The 20,831-nt window shown below is 27.1% G+C and overlaps 2 protein-coding genes across 2 annotated transcripts; one reads left to right on the forward strand and one right to left on the reverse strand.

Moving 5' to 3' along the window:
• Positions 1–358: 358 nt before the first annotated feature.
• On the reverse strand, positions 359–11,979 carry LOC107438756 (apoptosis regulator Bcl-2). The gene is made up of 5 exons (XM_016051114.4): positions 11,848–11,979; positions 10,947–11,247; positions 10,089–10,206; positions 9,565–9,792; positions 359–3,355 (listed from the first exon to the last, which is right to left on the reverse strand). Exons 2-5 carry the CDS (start codon positions 11,168–11,170, stop codon positions 3,248–3,250), a joined length of 678 nt encoding a protein of 225 aa, XP_015906600.2. The 5' UTR covers positions 11,171–11,247; positions 11,848–11,979; the 3' UTR covers positions 359–3,247.
• Positions 11,980–12,006: 27 nt separating this feature from the next.
• Positions 12,007–19,519, forward strand: LOC107438755 (tRNA N(3)-cytidine methyltransferase METTL6). The gene is made up of 5 exons (XM_016051113.5): positions 12,007–12,441; positions 14,536–14,670; positions 15,168–15,338; positions 18,058–18,199; positions 19,323–19,519. Exons 1-5 carry the CDS (start codon positions 12,217–12,219, stop codon positions 19,460–19,462), a joined length of 813 nt encoding a protein of 270 aa, XP_015906599.2. The 5' UTR covers positions 12,007–12,216; the 3' UTR covers positions 19,463–19,519.
• The last annotated feature ends 1,312 nt before the right edge of the window (positions 19,520–20,831 follow it).

The following is a 20,831-nucleotide window of genomic DNA, read 5'->3' on the forward strand; positions in this document are numbered from 1 at the left end:
GCTTTATCGTTAATGAATGTGTTGCATGCCAAAAAATTTGAAATCTTATAAATAAAAATTCTCGTTACCAAAATAGCTATTAAATTTTTCTTTTATTATGCCTAAAATGGGTAAACCTCACTATTTTGAGTGCTTCATATTAGCAATAATTGACTCTACTTTTAATAAAATGGACTTAATTTGAAAATAGGAATCATTTTATAAAGAGTGTAAAAATGATTATTTTTAATCATAAAGTCATCACTAATTCTTTAATATTAGTGAAATATATCATGCTCTTTCTATTGCAGTTTCAAAATAATATACTAGATAAAGCTCGTAGGACAGCAAATAAATTTGATATTAAGTACAAATTAAATCAAATTACAAAACAAATTTTAATATTAAGTAAGATTCCATAATGATCAATATTTAAAAAAAAAAGATACTAACAAGAGAAACTACAGAAATATGATGCTCCAATGATTGTAAAACAGACATTGGAAATAGACCAGGCAGTGTTATACTCCAAACAATGAGATGTAAATACTTTAGTTCAATATAGTTCAGGATTCATAGAGTAAGTTCAATATAGAAGTATACAGGCACAATTACAATTGATAATATGTAGATAACTTATGGTAAGTACAATTGCAATCTTACTTTAATCATTAACTTTATGAGCAGCAAGAAACAAGATTAAATGTTTCTTTTCATTTCTGAGCGGGACTGGGAGTTAGTGGACAACTTATACCCTGCTCACGCAGACAGTTGTCTTTAAATGTGATATCAGACTTAAATATCTCTCCTGTGCATCTCAACGAGACAAGCGCATTTTAAGTTAGGTCAGTGCAAATAAGGAATACTATATAAGTGGAAGGGTCAAAGCTTTTGTTTAACAAAAAAAAATTCAGCTAAAAAAATTTATAACCCAGTTTAAAATATTTTGATATAGGAATTGAATCTGATACTTAGAAAGTTCTCATTAGTCAAACAATAACAAAAATGCAGTCCATAATTATAATAGCATACAGTATGAAATTATTTCTCATTTTGTTCTATATTTTAAGAGTGCATAACCTTAAAGTCAACTTTTTCTCTTCGTCCAATTCTGCTGTAAAAATAGGTGAACCCTATATAGGTAAACAATAAATTGCTTGCACAAAAGATAAGAAACCAATTGTAGGGGGAGGGGGAACTATAACTAAATACATGTTTTGAAATATTGAAACCATGTATTTATTGTCATTAATATTTCAAACACTGAATGTTAATAATCTTATTACGCTAATAATCTATAATCTTATTTTGGTAAACAAACCAAGTAATTTGCATCTGAGTGAGTTAGTGTAAAAATTTCTCATTGAAAAACATACAAGGAGAACTGGTCATTTAGTTTGAAAATCGGTTGGAATATGAAAGTCTTCAAGTATCACAAACGCTCAGTTCAGAGATAAGTGCTTTATCTATAAAGTTAACAATCGTTACATGTTTATCTAATTTTACAAATAAATTTTTTTTCCACATATTTATATAATCAGTCACAAAAATATTTTTATAATACATATAACAAAAACTTTTCAAAATTTAAAATATACATAGAAAATTTACACAAGTACAAAAGTTCCTTAACTTGATTGATACTACCTGACTTGATACTACCTTTCTTGATTCATACCATCTTGACTTGCTTAATATGCCAATTTCTAATAAAAACATAATATGACATACAAAAATAAAAGTTCAATGAATACTTTTGTATCAATTCTATCTTTTCATTCTATCTCTTCATTGAATCAATTCTATCTTTGAACAAGATATATCCACTTGCTTGATATTCTATTGTAAAAAATTTCTGACTACGTTTTATTCTACACATGGATAAAATTTCAGAAAAATAAAACATGGCATAGTTTTAGAGATATTTTATTATTGATACTATAATTCTTAATCCTTTAGAATGATATTTAAAGTTTTTGAAAAACAATGCATTCACAAATCAGACTCATAATTTAAAAAGCACAGTCCATTAATACACAGATAATTTTTGCACATCTTCCATTTTAAAGTTGTGCGCTTTGATCATGAGTTTAATAGAAAATGAAAGTTTCATTTATGATTTAAGAAAGTATGAAAACAGTATATAAATCTACATTATCTTTTATACAAAAGAATACTTTAATATGTAAAAGTACAAAAACTGTATAAAGGAAAATAAATTTGTACATTCAAAATATTTCATGCTTAAGTAAGCAAATGTTATTTTTAAGATACGGATAAATGATTTTTATATAAACTACAATTTTTTTAAAAAAAATTATATTATAGGATTTTTTCACAGTTTTCAACATATTGTTGAAAGTCGTACACCAATAACAAACTTGGAGAGTGGATAGGGTACATAAGGATCAAGAGTTGCACGGCAACTCATTGTATGCCGCTAGGGACGCCTCCCCACTATGAACTGGCATTTCCTGAACATTTGAAATGATTAATTTATGTATCTAAATTATCTTTTCTAATAACAAAGCGTAAAATTAGTATCGCATAGGTCCAGAAAGAACTAACTTAATGATTTGGTAACAAAATTGAAGAAAGTGATAAATCAGTTGTCAATGATTTAAATTATGTAAAATACCTACTCAAGACCTATTCCTGAATATTTTTGACAAAAATTACTAGGAAAAGTAAAAGCGGTAAAATAAATTAAGATAAATAAAAGTAATGCTTCAATTCTGTATGAAAAGCCAATTCACAATAGGGAAGAGTCTCAAGCAGCTCACGATGACATTTCAAGATAGATATGTAATTCTTAATACTCACAATATGCCCTGCCTCCCAAGTTCGGAACTGCTATACTGAATCATATAGGTAATCAAATAGTAAAATTAGAGAGTTTCTACAAAAAATAAACAAAAATTATTTTCTGCTTTAACTCTTCATAAGGTTAGCTAACCTTGTCTGTTGTTATAAAAAAAATGACTTAGTCCATTGATTATTGAGCACGAGATATATAAGAAACAGTATGTTAATACTATATAAATACAAATGTAATACATATACAAAGGACGAATAAATACGAGATCATATTCTATAGATGTCAAGAAAAGGCACTTTAGATAATAGCAATAACGAATATTAAGCATTTTGATTGGATGACATCTAAACTGAACATGTAGCACAAAATCAAACATAAGTCAACATAATCAAATTGACTTTAGTTAAGAAATTCACTGTAGGATAAATGGCAATTTTTAAAACAATCATTTTAGCTTTTAATTCCTTTATATATTCCCCATACAGCAACAACTCCAAGAACACCAAGCGCAACATAGGCAACATTTCTCCCTCGCATGACTTGTTTGATTACTTTCTCCTGTTAAATAAATAAAAATAATCAGTTAATAACCTGTCAATATTTCATTTAAAAAAAGGTAATTTACATTTTCTTTTGTACAATAAATTGTTTCATTGCTGCATTTTCTTTAAAAAGGGTGAATAAAAACTAATAAAAGTTACTAATGACTTATAGAAATTACTTAATGAGTTATAAAACCTACTCATAGAATTTAATGAACTTAAATATTAATAAAATATCAAATACTACACTTCGAGGAAGGTCGTAATTATAATTCTAGGCATGCAGGAAAATGACGGTAGAAACTAAGTTGGACAAAAAAAAGAGAAAAGGTGGCTCGAAAGAATCCTAAGGAACCACGATATCGCTGACCCCGTATTAAAATTCATAGGAAAAAAAGATTTCTTGTATAGGTTTATAAACCTACGCTTGTTTGGAAAGAAAGGATCCTAATTTGTATTATGTTATTTAATACTTGTTACGTTAGTTAATACTTTTTTTACTTTATTAATATAATATATTTTATGAAAAATGAATCTAGAAAAACTTATAGAATTTAATAATATTAAAAATAATTTAAAACAATAAATCAAGTAGAAAAGACAAGATACTTCAATTACTCTTGTATAATATGTGGTGGGCCCCTGTAATTAAAATGTTTTCTACATTATCTTCTTTTCCTTTAAAAAAAATAATAATCTAATGTTTAAAGAGTTGAAACAGATAGCGTACAATAAAGAGTCATAGCTTCATATTTGTTAACTTCTAAACTAGGGGTGCACAACCTGCGGCCCTTCGACTGCTGAAGTGCGGCCTGCGAGAGCTTCTAAACAAAAAAATTTTTTTTCTAAAAATGACAATTTTTAATCGCACTTTTAAGTGATCACGCTTTGACACAATCAATTTTAACAGATTCTTTAGTAAATGTACGTTTAAGCCGACTTTATCGTAAATATAAATGATTTTTTTTAAACAGTTATTTCCACTTTTCTACGTGATTTCCAAAACCCCGGAATTTTTATTAAGACGCGAGTTTTAGATCGCAAATTTAAATAATCACTTTTTGTGCACTTTATTTGTGACGATTTCATCTTAAATCTAAGTGATCTTTTATCTTTTTTTTTTGCAATTCTTTCTTTTCTTCCAACAATTTTTCACGGCAGTTATTGCTAATTATTTAAATGAAAATCTTATGCCGAAAGTCTCCAATTTAAAATTTTCTCATTTCCATAATTTTAGAAGAAAAAAACTTGCTCGAAAATAAATTTTGTTAGTAACTTTATTTTTTTAAAAAAATGCTGAGTCATAATAAAAATACCGAAAAAAAGAAAAACAGAAAAAAACAAATTTTTCTTAGTTCCTGAAACAAAACTTTAATACTGAAAATCACATTTTTCTATGTTACTTATGTGTTACAGTACAGGGAAAGAGTGATAATAAATGAATAGTATGAGACTTTCTGTTAAAATGCTGGGTTATAATAAAAACGGCGAAAAATGGAAAAAATTCCTTCTTAATTCTCAAAGTATCGAAAAAAGGACAAAATTGACTTGTCTGATTATAATTTTTTTTTAAAAAAAAGTAATATCTATAAAAATTCAAAAATAAAAAAAAAAAACTTGGAAAAATACCTTTTTAAAAATTATTCTGCCGAATATTTGACTGATCATTCAACCAACTGAATTTTTCACAGAAGGATCAAATACTCGTTACATCCCTCCCTAATTTAAATGCAATGTTATTGCAACTTGAGAAATTCATGAAATGACGGAAAACGTGAATTTTTAAACTGTTCACTGTTTGTAGTTTAGATTTCAATTCTTTGTTGCTTAAGTGATCTCTTTCGATAAAAAAAAAAGAAAGAAAATGTTTACGATATAAAAAAATCTAATAATTAATAAAATAATAAAGTACATTACAAAATAAGCATTGAATTTTATTTTGAACTATCACAGTTTTGTTTTTATTTTAGGCTTTTGTTTAAAACCTATAAATTTTCTTCAATTAAAATATTTAATTTGAATTTATATTACTTAATTATGAATAAACTTTTTCCTACTTTCATTCTGTGTCATAGCAGTTTTTTTTTTATTTATTAGAATTTAATTCTAAAATGAATTTTCGTATTGCATGATATGATAAAAAAAACATTTCTTTTCTTCAATGTTTATTTATTTTGATAAATCTATTGTTCATATGATAAAAAAAGTATCATATATTGTTCATATGATAAAAAAACTTATAATTTTTTTTTTTGTAAAAAAAAAAAGTATAAGTTTTTTTATTTTTGAATGAATTCTAATAATGGAACACTACTAAGTTATTGATATTACTAAGTTTATTGATAAAGAAAATGGAACGCTAATGTTTAAATAAACATTACTACATTTGTCATTAACATGTAATACATCTTCTGCGGCCCTTTGTTAGCCAACCTGCTGTGCAAGTGGCCCTTCACTCAAAAAGGTTGTGCACCCCTATTCTAAACAAAACCTACATACTTTTGTTTCAATTATATCTTTCAACATTCTCATATTTTATCTGATTTTGGATATATCTTTGTGTCAAAGTTTAAGGATACATTTGGTTTGTCCAATACACATAAGACCACATTAGTAATAATAGTAATAAAAATGTTTGAGTTAGACTTCAAAAATTTTAATGACTCCACATGCCTACTTGAAATAGTTATACCCAGGGTTCATACAGATATCAGATGAAGAAATCGAAGAAGTTTCCAAGGGGTCCAAAATTTAAAAACTTTTCGTAAAAGATAACTAAACAGTTTTTTTAAATAAAAAAAAATAAAAAAGCAGTTACTATAAAGAACGTGCAAGAATGTATATTTTGCATAAGAAACTTTTTTCCAGCCCTTTTGAAATAAATTTTAACTTTGTCAAGCTTCATCAAGAAAAATAAATAAAGTTATGACTTTCACACATAAATACATTTTCTAGCTTCAAATATTTTAATAAATCTTGTTAAAGTACATAGTACAGATGTTAAAGATTAATATAAAAACCTACCAATCTTATATTTTTAAATCTGAATACATAAAATCTAAGGCATTTTACACAAAGAAAAAAACAGTAAATCATTAATTTTGTTTATAACATTAAAAATTAAAATTATTTGCTGTTATATTTTTCTTCTCACTCTTGCAATTAAATTTTTTCTTTCTTTTAAAGTTTTTCTCAAACTATTAGATTTTGACAGCTAAGTAATATCATTTCATTCCCCTGCTTGGACAGAAAATTCATCAGCAGACTTAGTAAGTTCATCTATGCAACACAATAATCTAAGGAGTTTCTAAGGACTAATTTGGAAATCTAAGTATTTCCAAGTACTCTTTGGAGACCTTTTTATTTCCAAGGAGTTTCTAAGGAGTATAACGCATCTGTATGAACCCTGGTTATACCTCGTTACCATAGTCACTGACATGGGTCCAGATGAATGACATGGGGAGTTTGTATTTTAGACAAACTATAACTCTTCTTGTTTTGAAATTCTTTGTTTAGTCTATCAATAGATAGAATATTTAGTAAGAAATTAATATATGGATAAAAAAAAAAGCAGAGGTACCGACATTTAATGTAAGAACTCAGAAATATTGAAGTTTTGGACCTTAGTAATGACTTCCATTTTCCAAAGTTTAATATAAACATTTCTTTTCATTCATCAATGCATAATAACATTATAATAAGAAAAATGCCAAAACGTTTTAGAACACTAGTCCCTAAAATGATAATGCATTAAAGGTTAACAAGCTTCAAAGGTTTTAAAAATATTACAACTCCTGTAGGAGAATTTTTTCAGGCTTTCTAAGACATACCTTTCTGCAAGATACTTAAAAATAACAAATATACATCTTACTAATTTAAAGTAACAGAAGTGTTAACTTCAAAAAATAAATAAAAAAATTAGATCAAATAAAATAATTTTTTTAATTGAATATATAATACTTTTTATTATTCTAATACTATGGGCGATATTCTCACATTTAGCAGAAAGATAACACAATAATTACTTCCTTTTTCTCATTTTGTAATTCATCATCAACTTAAGAAAATTAAAAAATCATGAAATCTGTAGCAGTAACTACTGAAAAAGAGATTGATGAAGAAGTCGCACGAATCGGACTCTTCAATAGAGGTTACTTAATGCATGTTTTCATTGCGAGATTTAACTGTTGTAATGAATAATATTGCATTAAAAATATCAGATTTTAAAAGCTATGTGTAAGTTAGCAATAATAACAGCATAACAATAAAATAGAACAAAAATTTCCACAGAAAAGAAAATGAAATTTTTTTACTTAATTATTCTTTACTTTTCCTTATTCTCAAATAAGAATAGAAAAATCAGAATTTTTTTTTTTTTTTACTTTCCAAAGAAAAAAAATTTCTACAAGAACTTGGTAGCCTTCTGCAACAAGGCAATCATTTTTTTAAAAACAATAGAGGAAACATTTTTTTCCAAATAGCAAAAAGCATGGGAAAAAATACTTTTTTAATCACTAAAAACCATAGTAAAGATAGGTTTTTCCAAAGCAGTATATACCATGATAAAAACCTCATATGCTCCACCTCACTGCTAAAATTCCTGCAACTTAATGTAAATTTGGTCAATTGGAAAAATTTCAATTCTGAAATACTTATTTCTAAAGGTAACATTTAAAATAAAATAGGGGCTATTTTTGTAATGTAACCTGCCATGCCAACTACAATTGCTGAGACGCCAAATTGATCTGAAACATAAAAGTTTTTTAAAAAAATAAATAAATAAATTAGATGTTAGTCTGGGGATAGATATGAGTTATAGATACCGAGTTTGTCTCTTACTGTGATATTTCAATTAGTTTCTTGCGGGCCGTTGCCCATAAGTTGCCAAGACTTGGCGATTATTCCGCCACAGATCCAAATATGATATAATATTATAATAATACAATAATAATATTTGCCTTTACTCAAAGTCAATCTTTACTCATATTATTCCACCAGGTAAAATGCTTTCATCCCTATGGATAACAACTAGAATAGATTAAAGATGATAATAACAGTGTCTTGGGATATTCATCTACTTTTAGATGCACATGGATAATTTTTTTAAAAAACAATTTCCGCACATGCGCTGTATAAAGCAACTACTTCAATTACTCTTATCTGGTGCAGTTTTTATTATTTTTTTAATTTTAAAGCAATAATTTCGTTATCAGTTTAAAATTGATTCAAACGCTTTGTTTAATTTTTTTTTAATATCTAAGCTATAGCAAAAGTGGCACTAGACCTAGTATATATTTCGGACATTTAAAAAAGGTCCAGTCATACTAGGTCTGGTTAAGTGCCATTGCTCGGTATATTCTACACTGATGTTTTTTTAAGGCCAAGTGCCACTGCCCGGTATACCCTACACTGATGCCCGATACTCCAAACACTGATGTTTGTTCTAATCTATTGTCAGTAAGTATTAAAATTTCGAATAAATGTAATTATATCCACGAATAAATCAATATCAAATCGGATGTAATAAATATTTCGGACATTCACTAAAACGACTAATTTGATTGTCAACATTCACCGGTAAAAGTCAACAACCACTGATTTCGGTCATTCACAGTAACATGCACAGCATTTACATAATAACCTCATCGGGACAATTATTTCATACTCTGCCTAAATAGCATTCGACACTTCAAAAAATAAAAATAATTGGTTTTGTTGACGATGATCTCGTAAGGCGATAAAGAATCATGCATAGTACAGGTAAGGAAGATATTAACCTCAAAGGAAAAGTGGATGAATAACCCAAGGAATCAATTATAACAGTCTTCAGGGGTCTGTCCAGGCCAAATTTACTACCGTTTAGTGGTACCTTCACAAATTTAACTATAGGAAAACCGGTAGTTTCACAAAATACCTTTCCTTAAATTTTATTTTTGTATCCGGTAAGAAACGATAAATCCATATTTTTGTGTTGATCTTTTAATACAATTTTTAATTTTCACAAATTATGTCTGAATTTTCACAAAATAGGTACCTCTCAGAAAAACCTAGACAGACCCCTGGTCTTAGAACAATTTGGGAAAGAAGAGAAGTTTGGGACAAACATAGTAGTAATAAAAATATGGGTCAATTGAAATAGCTGTCACATTACTGAATTTTTTAAAGCTGGAATTAAATTTACACCATTAAACTATTTCATATTAAACATAAAAGTATTTAACTTACCCAACCACCATGTTCATAAACCCATCTGCAAACATTTTCAGATATGTACTGTAGAGCCCATCTAAACAAATTTATTCCAATTCTTGCTAATTCTACTTTTACAGCTCTGATAAGAATATCAGAAACAAAGTAAAACAGGGCCACTATATTATAAACATTGATACCATGCCTAAATACTTCTTGGAGTAAAGTCAAAAATCCTTCATAAGTAAGTGATCGCAGGTCAACCTATAAATGAATAAATGGAATCTTATACAAGGGAAAATGCGAATACAAGACTATTAAGAGAAAAATTAACACTTTTCTATCAAGTGAGACATTTTCTTTAGAAAATTCACATATTATCTTAACAAATTTTAAATTATATACACGAGACTATAATAAGAAACAAACATAAAACTTTAATAAAAATATAAGAATAAATAAGAGGGGTAAAAAATTTTTTTCAATAAATTTGAAATTTCTAACTGAAATTCAGCATAGAATATTAAACAACCTTAACAAGAAAACAAAACAATACATACTCTATATGCGTGACGCCTAACCTCTCCTCTTTGGGGACTGCGAGCAAAGTCATTAGCTAAGTTTCTAAGATCACTTCCAATAGTGCGAAGTACAATATTTGGGACACCTGCCCCTAAACTGAAATTTCAAAATTTTCTTAATTAAATATTATTACACAAAATGACTCTTTAATTACATAATTATAAAAACTACACTTTTGAAGTCCAAATATACATTGAATTAGGATGTATATTTTGAATAGATTCCTAACACAGCGATGCAAAAACTCTCTATTATAGTGCATCACAAAAACTTAAAAACAACATGTTAAAGGCCAACATGAGATACTAATTGAAAGTAACATACATGCATCTAGTAATATGTAAAATTCATTAGAAATTACATCTTCCAGCAAGTACTGAATTCAATCATAGTCATATATAAAACTAAATGGTCACAAAGAGCTTACACTAAGACAATGAGTGAATAAAAGAGTAGGATGAACAATTAAAAATTAACACTTTCTAACACAGCTTTTTATTTCAGTTAGGAAGGAAAAAAAAGACATCATAATTTTTAAGTTATTTGTGAAATAGTTTTTCTTTAATACATTTCTAATTAACATTTAGCAATGCCTAGGAGCCAATGTTAGCTTGTAGATTATACATACATTATAGATTAAATATGTATAATCTTTGCATTACACAAGAAACGGTTCAAATATTAAACATCAGAAAAATTACAAAAAAGAAATCGAAAAATGTTAATTTTGCAAAGTGGCCACAATCTAAATAGATTAGAGAACCTATATTATTAACTGTTGAATGCATTGATAGCAATTTTATGTACAATATTCTTTAACAATTCATTTAACTTACCCATCTGCTTCAGCATTCAAAAGATTTTGTGCCATTGCCATATGTTCCCTGACAATATCTTCATTTGAATTATCAATAACAGCAGCATCATCTAATCCCTGTTGTTCAAATTCTTCATGAACAAAATCATGGAATAAAGCTCGTCCAACGTTTATTTCCCCAGGGGGGACATACAAAGGAACAGCCATATAAGACTGCAGTGCAAGAATACTTCGACTAGACATCTAAAATTTTAAAATTGCAAACAGATAGTTCTATTAGATTAAATCTACAAATAGACTCAAGCCCATCAAGTTGTGACCTGTAAATGATCAAATGATGAATTAATAAACTAACCTAATAAACAAATAACTAAAACGAATTAGTAACATTATCAAATCAAAAAATTGTTTAAAAGATTTATTTATTATAGACACATAACTTGGTACTTCATTTCTAATTCCTTGAAATATAAAACATTGTCATTAAACAACAAAGCATACGAAAGGGCAACAACTTTATGACTACGGAGTATCCCTTTTAAAAAAATTTGGAAAGATCTTTTTCAAAATTCTAATACAAATGAACTAAAAATTTCCTGTGTGACGTTAAAATTCGATTGTAGATAAGCACATCTGGGGAAAAATAACTATTTCATCACATATCTTGTGAAATATGTTTCGTAAATAGTAATTAAACCTAACTGCAATTTAAACATTCCTTAATATAGTTGGAAATTAAATTCGCTGCGACATAGCACATGGTGAATAATGAATGAGTCACATTTATGAAATCATCAGTCACCACTAAACGTGAAATAAAATAAACAAATATAGCATAAAACAAATCAAAACTTAAAACAGTAATATTAAATTATAACATTTGCAGCAAATAGAATAACTGTCAGCAAAGGAACAATTACCAAATCAAAGCAAAAACACGTTAGGACAAAACTAACTTTGGGCATAACATAAACAAAACAAAAGCATCACGAATTTCAGTTTCACAAGTGTTGCCACAAGCTGAAAAACTTGTCAAAAAAGAAGCAGTGAAAAATTTGCCAAAAATTACGCCAAATCCCAAATTTTCAACTCGCCAATGACGCCAACGTGATTGTAAACAAATAAACGTGATACATGGCTCAAGTAAAATATATCGTGGATCACTTTTTTCTATAGAATGCTTTTCAAAATTATATTCTATCATCGATTTATTTCTCTTTTAATCTAAGTTTTTTTGGTTTTATTTTTTCGAAAAACAGTTAAATTACCAATTTCTTGAATCTTCAAAAATGGCTTCAACTAATGAAAAAGGTCATTATGCGCGAATTTTAAATGATACTGAAATTGAAAAATTATCTCTTGACAAAGTGACTATCTCTGATTTTAAACAAAATAAGTTAGAACTTGAAGCTAAAAGGAATTGGGATTTGTTTTATAAGAGGAATAGAGGAAACTTTTTTAAAGATCGACATTGGACTAAACGAGAATTCGAGGAACTTGCAAACGAAACCTCAGTAAGTAAGATAAAAAATAAATGTATGAAACAGAAAGTTTATCTGATAATTTATCATCATATTAATGTGTTTTTCAAATGAATGGAATAAAGTAATCCATTCGTGATAACTGCTTATTTAAGACTTATTGATGTAAAAAAATTTTTTATTAGTAATTACTGATACCGTGTACTATAAAGGTGCTCAAGAGTTAAAAGTTTGGAATATAATGATTACCTTTAAAATTGCAATTAGTAAAAAAGAATACAATTAATATTCTCTCAGAGGTACATACATATGAATTAATCAGTAATTTCCTACTCAGTATTTCTAATTTTCTGAAACTAAGGTATGCAAAACGTAGTGCAAAAATAACTTCTTTATTTTTAAATTTTCCAAATTATTTTTAAAATAATAATAATTTTAGTTCCAAAAACATTTATCTTGTTAATGATATTGAATTATATAGAAATTCAGAGCTCATTCTAGTCAGAAAAAAGGGCAGGGTGCAAAAGTTTAAAAAAAGGGCATTATTATTCTAAAAAGGCAATAATTTCTTTCTATGGGCTTTACACGTTCTATTAAAAAACATTGTCAATTAGTAAAAGATTTTTTTTTCTTTACTTTACTAAAAGTAGCAAAGCAATCATATTAATTACTAATTTTTATTAATAAATTAACATATATATTGAGTTAATGGGTAGTAATTTATTTAAAATGCATGCATATATTAATAAAATAATAAATGTATATTTTTAAGTTTCTGTAGTTATGATTTAATAATTAAAATGATTAATAAGTATGATTTAATGGTAGTGGAAGTAACTGCAAACTTTCAATGACAAGTGCAACAAGGGGTGTGATGGCTATTTTTCCTTTCCCATATAAATGTATTCCTATGTATTGACAGCAATGACAAACTAAATAAAAAGAGTTGAAAGTAACAAAAGTTTAGGAAATCCATAGTAGAGTTTGGGGAAAAAACAAAGAAGGGTTGAGGAAAGAAAGGGCAAAAAGGTTATGGAGTCTATTATATCAGGGCACTAATTTACTTCGGGGGGGGGGGGGCAACAGGGTGCTGCGCCCTATTTACCCTGCCTAGAATGAGCTCTGAGAAATTTAAAAATATAAATCTTTTGAACACAAAATAAATCAGAGTAAACAAGACTTATTGGAATAGTGATTCATTACAACTTATTTAAGAAATGGAATTTTTTAATAAATAGTAGCTTCACTTTCACACTTACTTTCATTTTCATATTAAATGCCCATTCATTAATGTTGCCTCTCTTTTTATCTGTATTTCTGACCTTCCCCTTTGTCACGCTACACATTATATTACATAAATGTATACTAGCAATTAAAAAACATAATGCATATTTTGAATCATATTTCAGATTTTACTCTTAAACTTTAACTATGTGTTTTAATAACATTTGTGAACATAATAATAATATGATTATTTCTGCGCTTTTTTTAATGAAAGAGATAAAAGCAGTTTTCATTAAGAAAAATTTTTAATCTGCTGATTTTAAGTGTATTTAATAAACACCAAATATAATTAGAAGAGTGACAACCCCATGATGTCATTTTTCTTGCTATCTTTTCAATCTCATTGAGCATGACATCATTTGTGATTTTTGTAACCTGCTTTGCCCTTGTCCCTCAATTTAATCAGAGTGCTAGTGTATATTAAAAAGATAATAACGCAAATATTATGCATGATGATAATAATTGAATATGATATTGTGACCGTCAAAAAAAAAATTTTTGAGCAATAAAAATATTTACCCATGTAAAAGTCATAAATGAAAAAATATTTTTCTATACATCACTATATCGAAATTCATATGTATCGGTTATCTGGACCAATGTCCATGTTATCGATGAATCGAGAAAGCCGTCCCCAACAGGTGATCCCTATTACTGTTAAGTACCCTTATTTTAATCCTTTTATCTTATCTTATCTTATTTCTGGTGCTAAACAAAAGGCATAACCATGAATCAAACAAGATGGGGGGGGGGAAATAAACTCATTATTCAAATACCAAGTTTACTAATTAAGACAATTATAAGCAATCAAAAATACAATTTTGTATATTTTAATTTTTTTAGAAAGAAAATGAACAATCAGTTCTTTTGGAAGTTGGATGTGGAGCAGGAAATTTCATGTTTCCTTTAATATCAGAAGGAGTAAACTTTTATTTCTATGCTTGTGATTTCTCTCCCCGTGCTGTTGAACTTGTAAAAGTATGGTTAATTTTTTCTTTTTAATTTTACATTTGTTTTTAAAAAATTTTATACACTCTATAAAACTTAACTATAGTCAATTGATTTAGTTGTGTTAAAGAAAACTATGTATATATCCATTATCATATATATTTATCTTGAGTATATATATCATTGGTCTAGGTATATATATTTATCTTGAACCTGTTAGTATTAATTGATTGCTAAAACTGTTTATTTATTTTTATATGTTTTTCCGTTCTTTTATTTATTGAATTTTTGTTTTGTTTGAGAAGCTAGGAAAATAGAAATGTGTCGAATAATAATTATTCTGCTGACACATTGCTTATAAATCTTGTCGATTTTCATCAATTTCTTATTCTATCAATAGTTGACCTAATTTTACTTTTACCATTTATTTTACTTTAACATTTTTCATCAAACTGACATATTTAAACTACCATGTATTTTATTTTACTATTTATTCATTTTACTGATATATGTAAACTTTTTTTCAGGCTAACGAGCTATATGACTCTAGCATTTGTAATGCCTTTGTTTGTGATATCACTCAAGACGATTTAGCAAATGTTATTCCTGTTGGTACAATTAGTATTTCAACTTTAATATTTGTTTTGTCTGCCATCCATCCAGAAAAAATGCTTTTCGCACTCAAAAATATTTATAAGGTATATTTTTATGCATTCTAAAAGATTTGTTGTAAATTTCCATTGTATTTAAAAAGTATTAATGAAGTGCTTGGGACAATATAATAATAAACCACATTTTCAAAATGTTTAAGATAGTATTTGCAGAGAAAAGCAGCTTAGTTTCTGAACAGTTGATAAGACGTTTCTATGTATTGTGCTGTTTTTTAGTAAAAGGTATAAAATCTTTTAAAGCACTTAACTAGAAATAATAATAAAGGACAGTTTGATCAGCTGTGAAGGAATAAATGAATAAGTGTGATTGATTCCTATGATTTTTTAAATTTGAATTGTTTTCATTGAATTAGTTCAATCAGTGTATGGAATTATCACTTTATTGCCCTTTGTTCTAATTTTCTTTTTGTATGCATATTTTACTTATTTTTTCTTTCCCTTCTTACTATGTTGCTATGGATGTATACCGCGTATTATAAACCTATTCATATCTGGGCTAATTATTTGCTTTTTTTTTTCATTAAACATGTCCTTAAAATTTAAAGCATAAGCCAAACTAAAAAAAAATTCATGTTTGCAAAAGTAATAATATTAATACACAGAGAGATGATAGGATGCACCTTAAACTGTTAAGCAGTTTTCCTATTTTGAATTTAAGTTCTGGCCTCAAATATGTCATGTCACCTTTTTTCTTTTCTTTTTCAATCAATTGAAAAATTAAAATAAATTTCTTTTTTTCTATTCTATTGTTAATTTCGGTGCTGACTGTTCATCATTTTCTATTAGTATTTTCAGTACCTTTTCATATGTAGGGAGATCTGTTTATAAGCCAACTCCTCTCAATTGACTATGTAAAAAAGTATACTTTAAACTCCATTAATAAGCTTTAACAATAAATGCTAAACTACAAAATTTCAATCTACACCCATTTAATCAGAGATAATTGTGCTCCAGAAAAAATCCAGATTTTTTTCTAACCGCAATCCAGAAATCCTAGGTCTATAAGTTTCAAGAAATAGTCGATCACATTTACGTATTAAAATTCTTGTACATTTTATTCAAAAATATCCGTACTAGAATTTATACTTGGCATCTCTTTTGCTTGGAAATAATTTTTTTTCTGGTAGAATAATAAATGTGATTAGATTTAAAAGTAAACTTTATACAGAATTATTCGTTTAAATTATGCTGTATATAATTTATTTAGAATTTCGTGTTTTGAAAATATCAATGATTTAAATTTATAAACACATTATTTTTTTGAAATGCGTCATTAATGATTTTACTCAAGACATTTTCTTGATTTTTTAGTTAAACTCACAATCACCCCTGATTCATATTTCACTGTAAACAGAGTAAATATCTAAATCTATTCATTTTTAGTTTAAGGATTTGTTTTCTAAGTAGAGACATTTAATATTATAGTTTCTGATTCTAGTGTAGAATCGGGGGCCTCTTGGTTTGACGATAATTTTCATTCAGTTTTACTTAAATCCCATTTTCATTTAGTTGTAAATTGCCAAAATTTAAGATGGTCTCCAATTGTAAACTATTACCTAGTTTCTTAATTTGTCAGATTTATTTATTAAGTACTTTTTTTAAATATTTAAGCAAATTATTCTATAGATCATTCTTAATTACATTTATTCATTACAATTCTTTATAATTGATTAATTTTATAACTAAGAAAATATTCAACAAAATAAATTGTTTGATATCTAGTCTAACTGAATGTTGTTAAGATTGGCTAAATATCAAACATTTGACACATCTCTAGTTTGAATAATTTAGTTTTGAACTCTGAATATAGATCCTATCAATTACAGATTTTACTTCACTTTCCTAGCAAGCATTACTTAGGGGTAAACAAAACAAAGAAGCTAGCTTATTTTTTTTATGTTACATTTTCTAAAACTGTGGGTCCCTACCCTGATAGAGGTCATCAAAAATTTTAGCGATTCTGATATTTATAAATATAATTTCACAATTATTGAAACATTTTTATAAAATGTATCTGAAAAACAGATTAACATAAGATAATACAAATAAAGAAATGAAAATGTTTTTATGCATTTTTGTTATTGGATTATTTTTTAAGTCTGTTACTTACTTTAAATTTTCACATTGTTCAATGTTTTTAAAGTTCTAAAACTGCATGGTATATTACAGTACAAGCAAAGAAACTGATAGTTCATATATGCGTCTTATTTACACAATGCTTATAAGATCCCACAAAATTTTCTTCAATATTATGGAGTCCCCGCACCAGAAAAAGCTGTTTTTTATGATGGGTTAAATCCTGAAGAAAATTATCAGAGACCTAAATTTGTGTATAACAGATAATTTTTATCATAACCAATAGGCTTATTTGGTGTAAACTGAGTAGTATAGTGTGGCTTTGAAGATAACTCCTCCAGACTGAAAGTCTGGGGCTGGCTGCTGCTATGGTAACAAGTGAGAGCACATTTCTAATGGGGGAGAAATGAAAGAAAGGTGTCGATTAATTTACTCACGACAACCTACGCTAAGGTTAAGACAAAACTATTCACCCCAATTCAAGTGACCTTTTCTCGTAACCATAGTACCCGCCACGACGCGAGACGTATCTGAAGGAGTTCTACTGAAAGCCGCACTATACAATTTATAAGCTTAAATTTTTTATGGTAAATATTGTGTATTACTGCAAAAATCTTTGTGCTTTTTTTTTTCTCCTTTTATTTATTAACTCTCAAGTTTTACTCTTTAGGTATTAAAACCCAATGGTATTCTGTTATTTAGGGATTATGGATTGTATGATCAAGCAATGTTGAGATTTAAACCTGGTCACAAGTTAAGTGAAAATTTTTATGTAAGGCAAGATGGCACTCGAGCTTTCTACTTCTCTGAAGGTTAGAAAAATTATTTATTGATTAGTAAACAGCTTTTTTTTTTTATATCAATTGAGCGTAAAATGTTTTCAGTTTATTCTTTATTATGTGAAAAAATTTTGAATACTCTGCTTCACTGGTGTATTTTAAGTCTTGAATATGAACAAGAAATAATCTTTATTTTCTAGCTAAAAAATTAACGTTTATCAAGTGATTCGAAAAAATTATGCAAAACTGAGTGGATATTCCTTGTTTCGCAATAACATATGGCAGAACAGAATAGGTTATCCTGCATCAATTTCCAGTACTTGTTTCATTGAATGCCTTCCCCTGTTTAATTTTTTAACCAGCTTTTCTTTACTTTCTTAGTCACTTTGCATGGCTCAAAAAAAAAAATCCCTTTGTGTTTTATGCAAATAGCAGTCATTTAGTTGCCATCATTGAATTGTTTTCAAATAAGTACTTCTTTAACAAAAATCAATCAAATAATAGTCATTGCACATATATTTCATAATTTTCTAAAATTTTAAATAATTTCTGAAATAGATGCCCTATTGTATATTGTTTAAAAATTTTTTAAACATTAACTATCCATATCTTCCATTAAGAATTAAATGTTTCAAAAAAAATATTAAAAAGTCTAAGAAAATCACTAATTCTTCAATTTTCACTTTTTAAAAACAATGCAAGTAATGAATTACATTTTTAAAATAATTAATAATATTTTCATTAAAACACAGATAAGGTAAGGTGCAGACATTTGGATAACATTGAATATTCTTATTTAAGAAAATGACATATATGATTTTTTTTTTTCTTTTTTAACAAAAAAATTATCAAATATTCTCAAAAAATCTGTATGTAGGTATATTGTAAAAAAAAATTTAACTGCTAACACTAAAAATCTCCTAAAATATTTATTTACTTTTATATTCACTAACCTTAATGACTTTTTATAAAGAATCTAATAATGGATTCTTTAAATTAGCCAAAACACTAAAAATTTATGATTGATCGCATGCACCTGAACTTTCTGGAGTATTTTAACTTATTTTTTGAGAAATATAACTAAAATTGTTCATTAACTTTTAATGTAGTGTATAAAAATTCAATAAACAGCATGAAAAAAAAATTTTTTTTTCAGAATACTTGGGAAAATTAATGGTTGAAGCTGGATTTGAAGTGATAGCTAATAAATATGTTTCTAGAGAAACTGTAAACCACAAAGAAGGCATCTGTGTACCAAGAGTTTATATCCAAGGGAAGTTTTTAAAACCTAGATGATAAAAAAAAAGTTTTATGTATAGATATTGTTTAAATAAATTTTTTCATAAAAAAAAATTATAAATTATTTCTGGTTTAAGTTACGATCTGTTGAGTACCAATCAGACGTATGTTTTGTAGCTTCAGAATTGTTACTTTATTACAAATCAAATTACATTAAAACCTATCAAAGATATTTTGTAAATCTAGTAGAAAAAATTACAATCGAAAGTATATTTGATGAGTATATTATTGATAGTTTTTTTTATTGTTTCTCATTTAAAAGCGATATTGCTATGTAAATTTAAATTTATGTTTTGATTGCTTAACAAGTGAGGTTTGCATCAATCACACATTTGTTTTTCTGATAGTGTAGCATCTCAAACACTTTTGAATAGAAGTTAGTTTTTCAATTTAGATAAGTTCTGATGCATTTAGTTTATTCCCAAACTGTAAGCAAATTAATTATTAGTTCAAGAAAATTATTTTATATACGGATTAAGTGGTGCTTAAATGGTGGCTAAACATTTGGGTTAAATAATACAACCAAAATATTTTAAATGGTAATTACATTCTATTGCATAGATTACGAAAAAAAACATTTAACAGAAACCAACTCACTAGCAATGAGACTGAAATCAATATTTTTGAAGCACAAGTTCTACCCATTGTCTTCTAAAGCACCAAAAACTGAACATTAAGATTATCCAAGACAGACAACTTATTTTAAAAAAATAAAAAAACTACGCAAAGAGTTATGGTGTTGTTCAAGAAAATTATAATCGATAAAACAGGCCTCATAGTGAGAGTAAGAAAAGGTTTTGATAAACCAAGCTACTTTTAAAAAGGGTAAAACAAAGTATAATTTCTTCTACTTAAGTGTAGAAAAATTTCATCACAAAAGAATAATAAAATATACTATTTTTTATTTCAGAATTACCTTGTTTAGAACAGAAATTTATAAGTTTTTATAGTTACAGTTACATTAAAAAATTAACTGGCATCAAATAATTACTGTTCAATTATACTAGCATTAATTTGCAATAGAGTATAAGAATAAGGCTTATTATTTTACGCTTTTAAAGGAAGGTTTCAATATAAACTCATTACAAAATAGACTCCTTAAAAAGTTTTGTTCAAAAGTAATTTATTAGATTCCTCAATTAGCTGTTTAAGAATATTATTTTATATGATTAATGTATTGTTGATCAGAAACTCTTAAAATCAGATGAAAGAAATTAATAATCGTGTAACGCTAAAAGTCCACCTTTCAAGTTTTGTTACTGCATTTGTAAGTATGAATTTTTGGATATATCACTACGAACATTGGATATTGTAAAATCGTGAAGTTTCTTTTTCATAAAATGACATTCATGAATTTAATGACTTA

This window comes from Parasteatoda tepidariorum, chromosome 3 (genome assembly GCF_982258835.1).
Source record: "Parasteatoda tepidariorum strain Cologne lab strain chromosome 3, Ptep-v5.0, whole genome shotgun sequence".
In the NCBI taxonomy this organism is placed as follows: domain Eukaryota; kingdom Metazoa; phylum Arthropoda; class Arachnida; order Araneae; family Theridiidae; genus Parasteatoda; species Parasteatoda tepidariorum.

What these genes read in the sequence shown, in the direction of transcription:
- LOC107438756 (XM_016051114.4), bottom strand. Translation starts at nt 11,170, where the DNA reads ATGTCTAGTCGAAGTATTCTTGCACTGCAGTCTTATATGGCTGTTCCT. An exon ending in TTGAATGCTGAAGCAGATGG is followed by an intron (nt 10,207 to 10,946) that starts GTAAGTTAAATG and finishes TTGAAATTTCAG; the next exon opens with TTTAGGGGCAGGTGTCCCAA. An exon ending in TTAGGCGTCACGCATATAGA is followed by an intron (nt 9,793 to 10,088) that starts GTATGTATTGTT and finishes ATTCATTTATAG; the next exon opens with GTTGACCTGCGATCACTTAC.
- LOC107438755 (XM_016051113.5), top strand. Translation starts at nt 12,217, where the DNA reads ATGGCTTCAACTAATGAAAAAGGTCATTATGCGCGAATTTTAAATGAT. An exon ending in AACTTGCAAACGAAACCTCA is followed by an intron (nt 12,442 to 14,535) that starts GTAAGTAAGATA and finishes TAATTTTTTTAG; the next exon opens with AAAGAAAATGAACAATCAGT. An exon ending in GTGCTGTTGAACTTGTAAAA is followed by an intron (nt 14,671 to 15,167) that starts GTATGGTTAATT and finishes ACTTTTTTTCAG; the next exon opens with GCTAACGAGCTATATGACTC.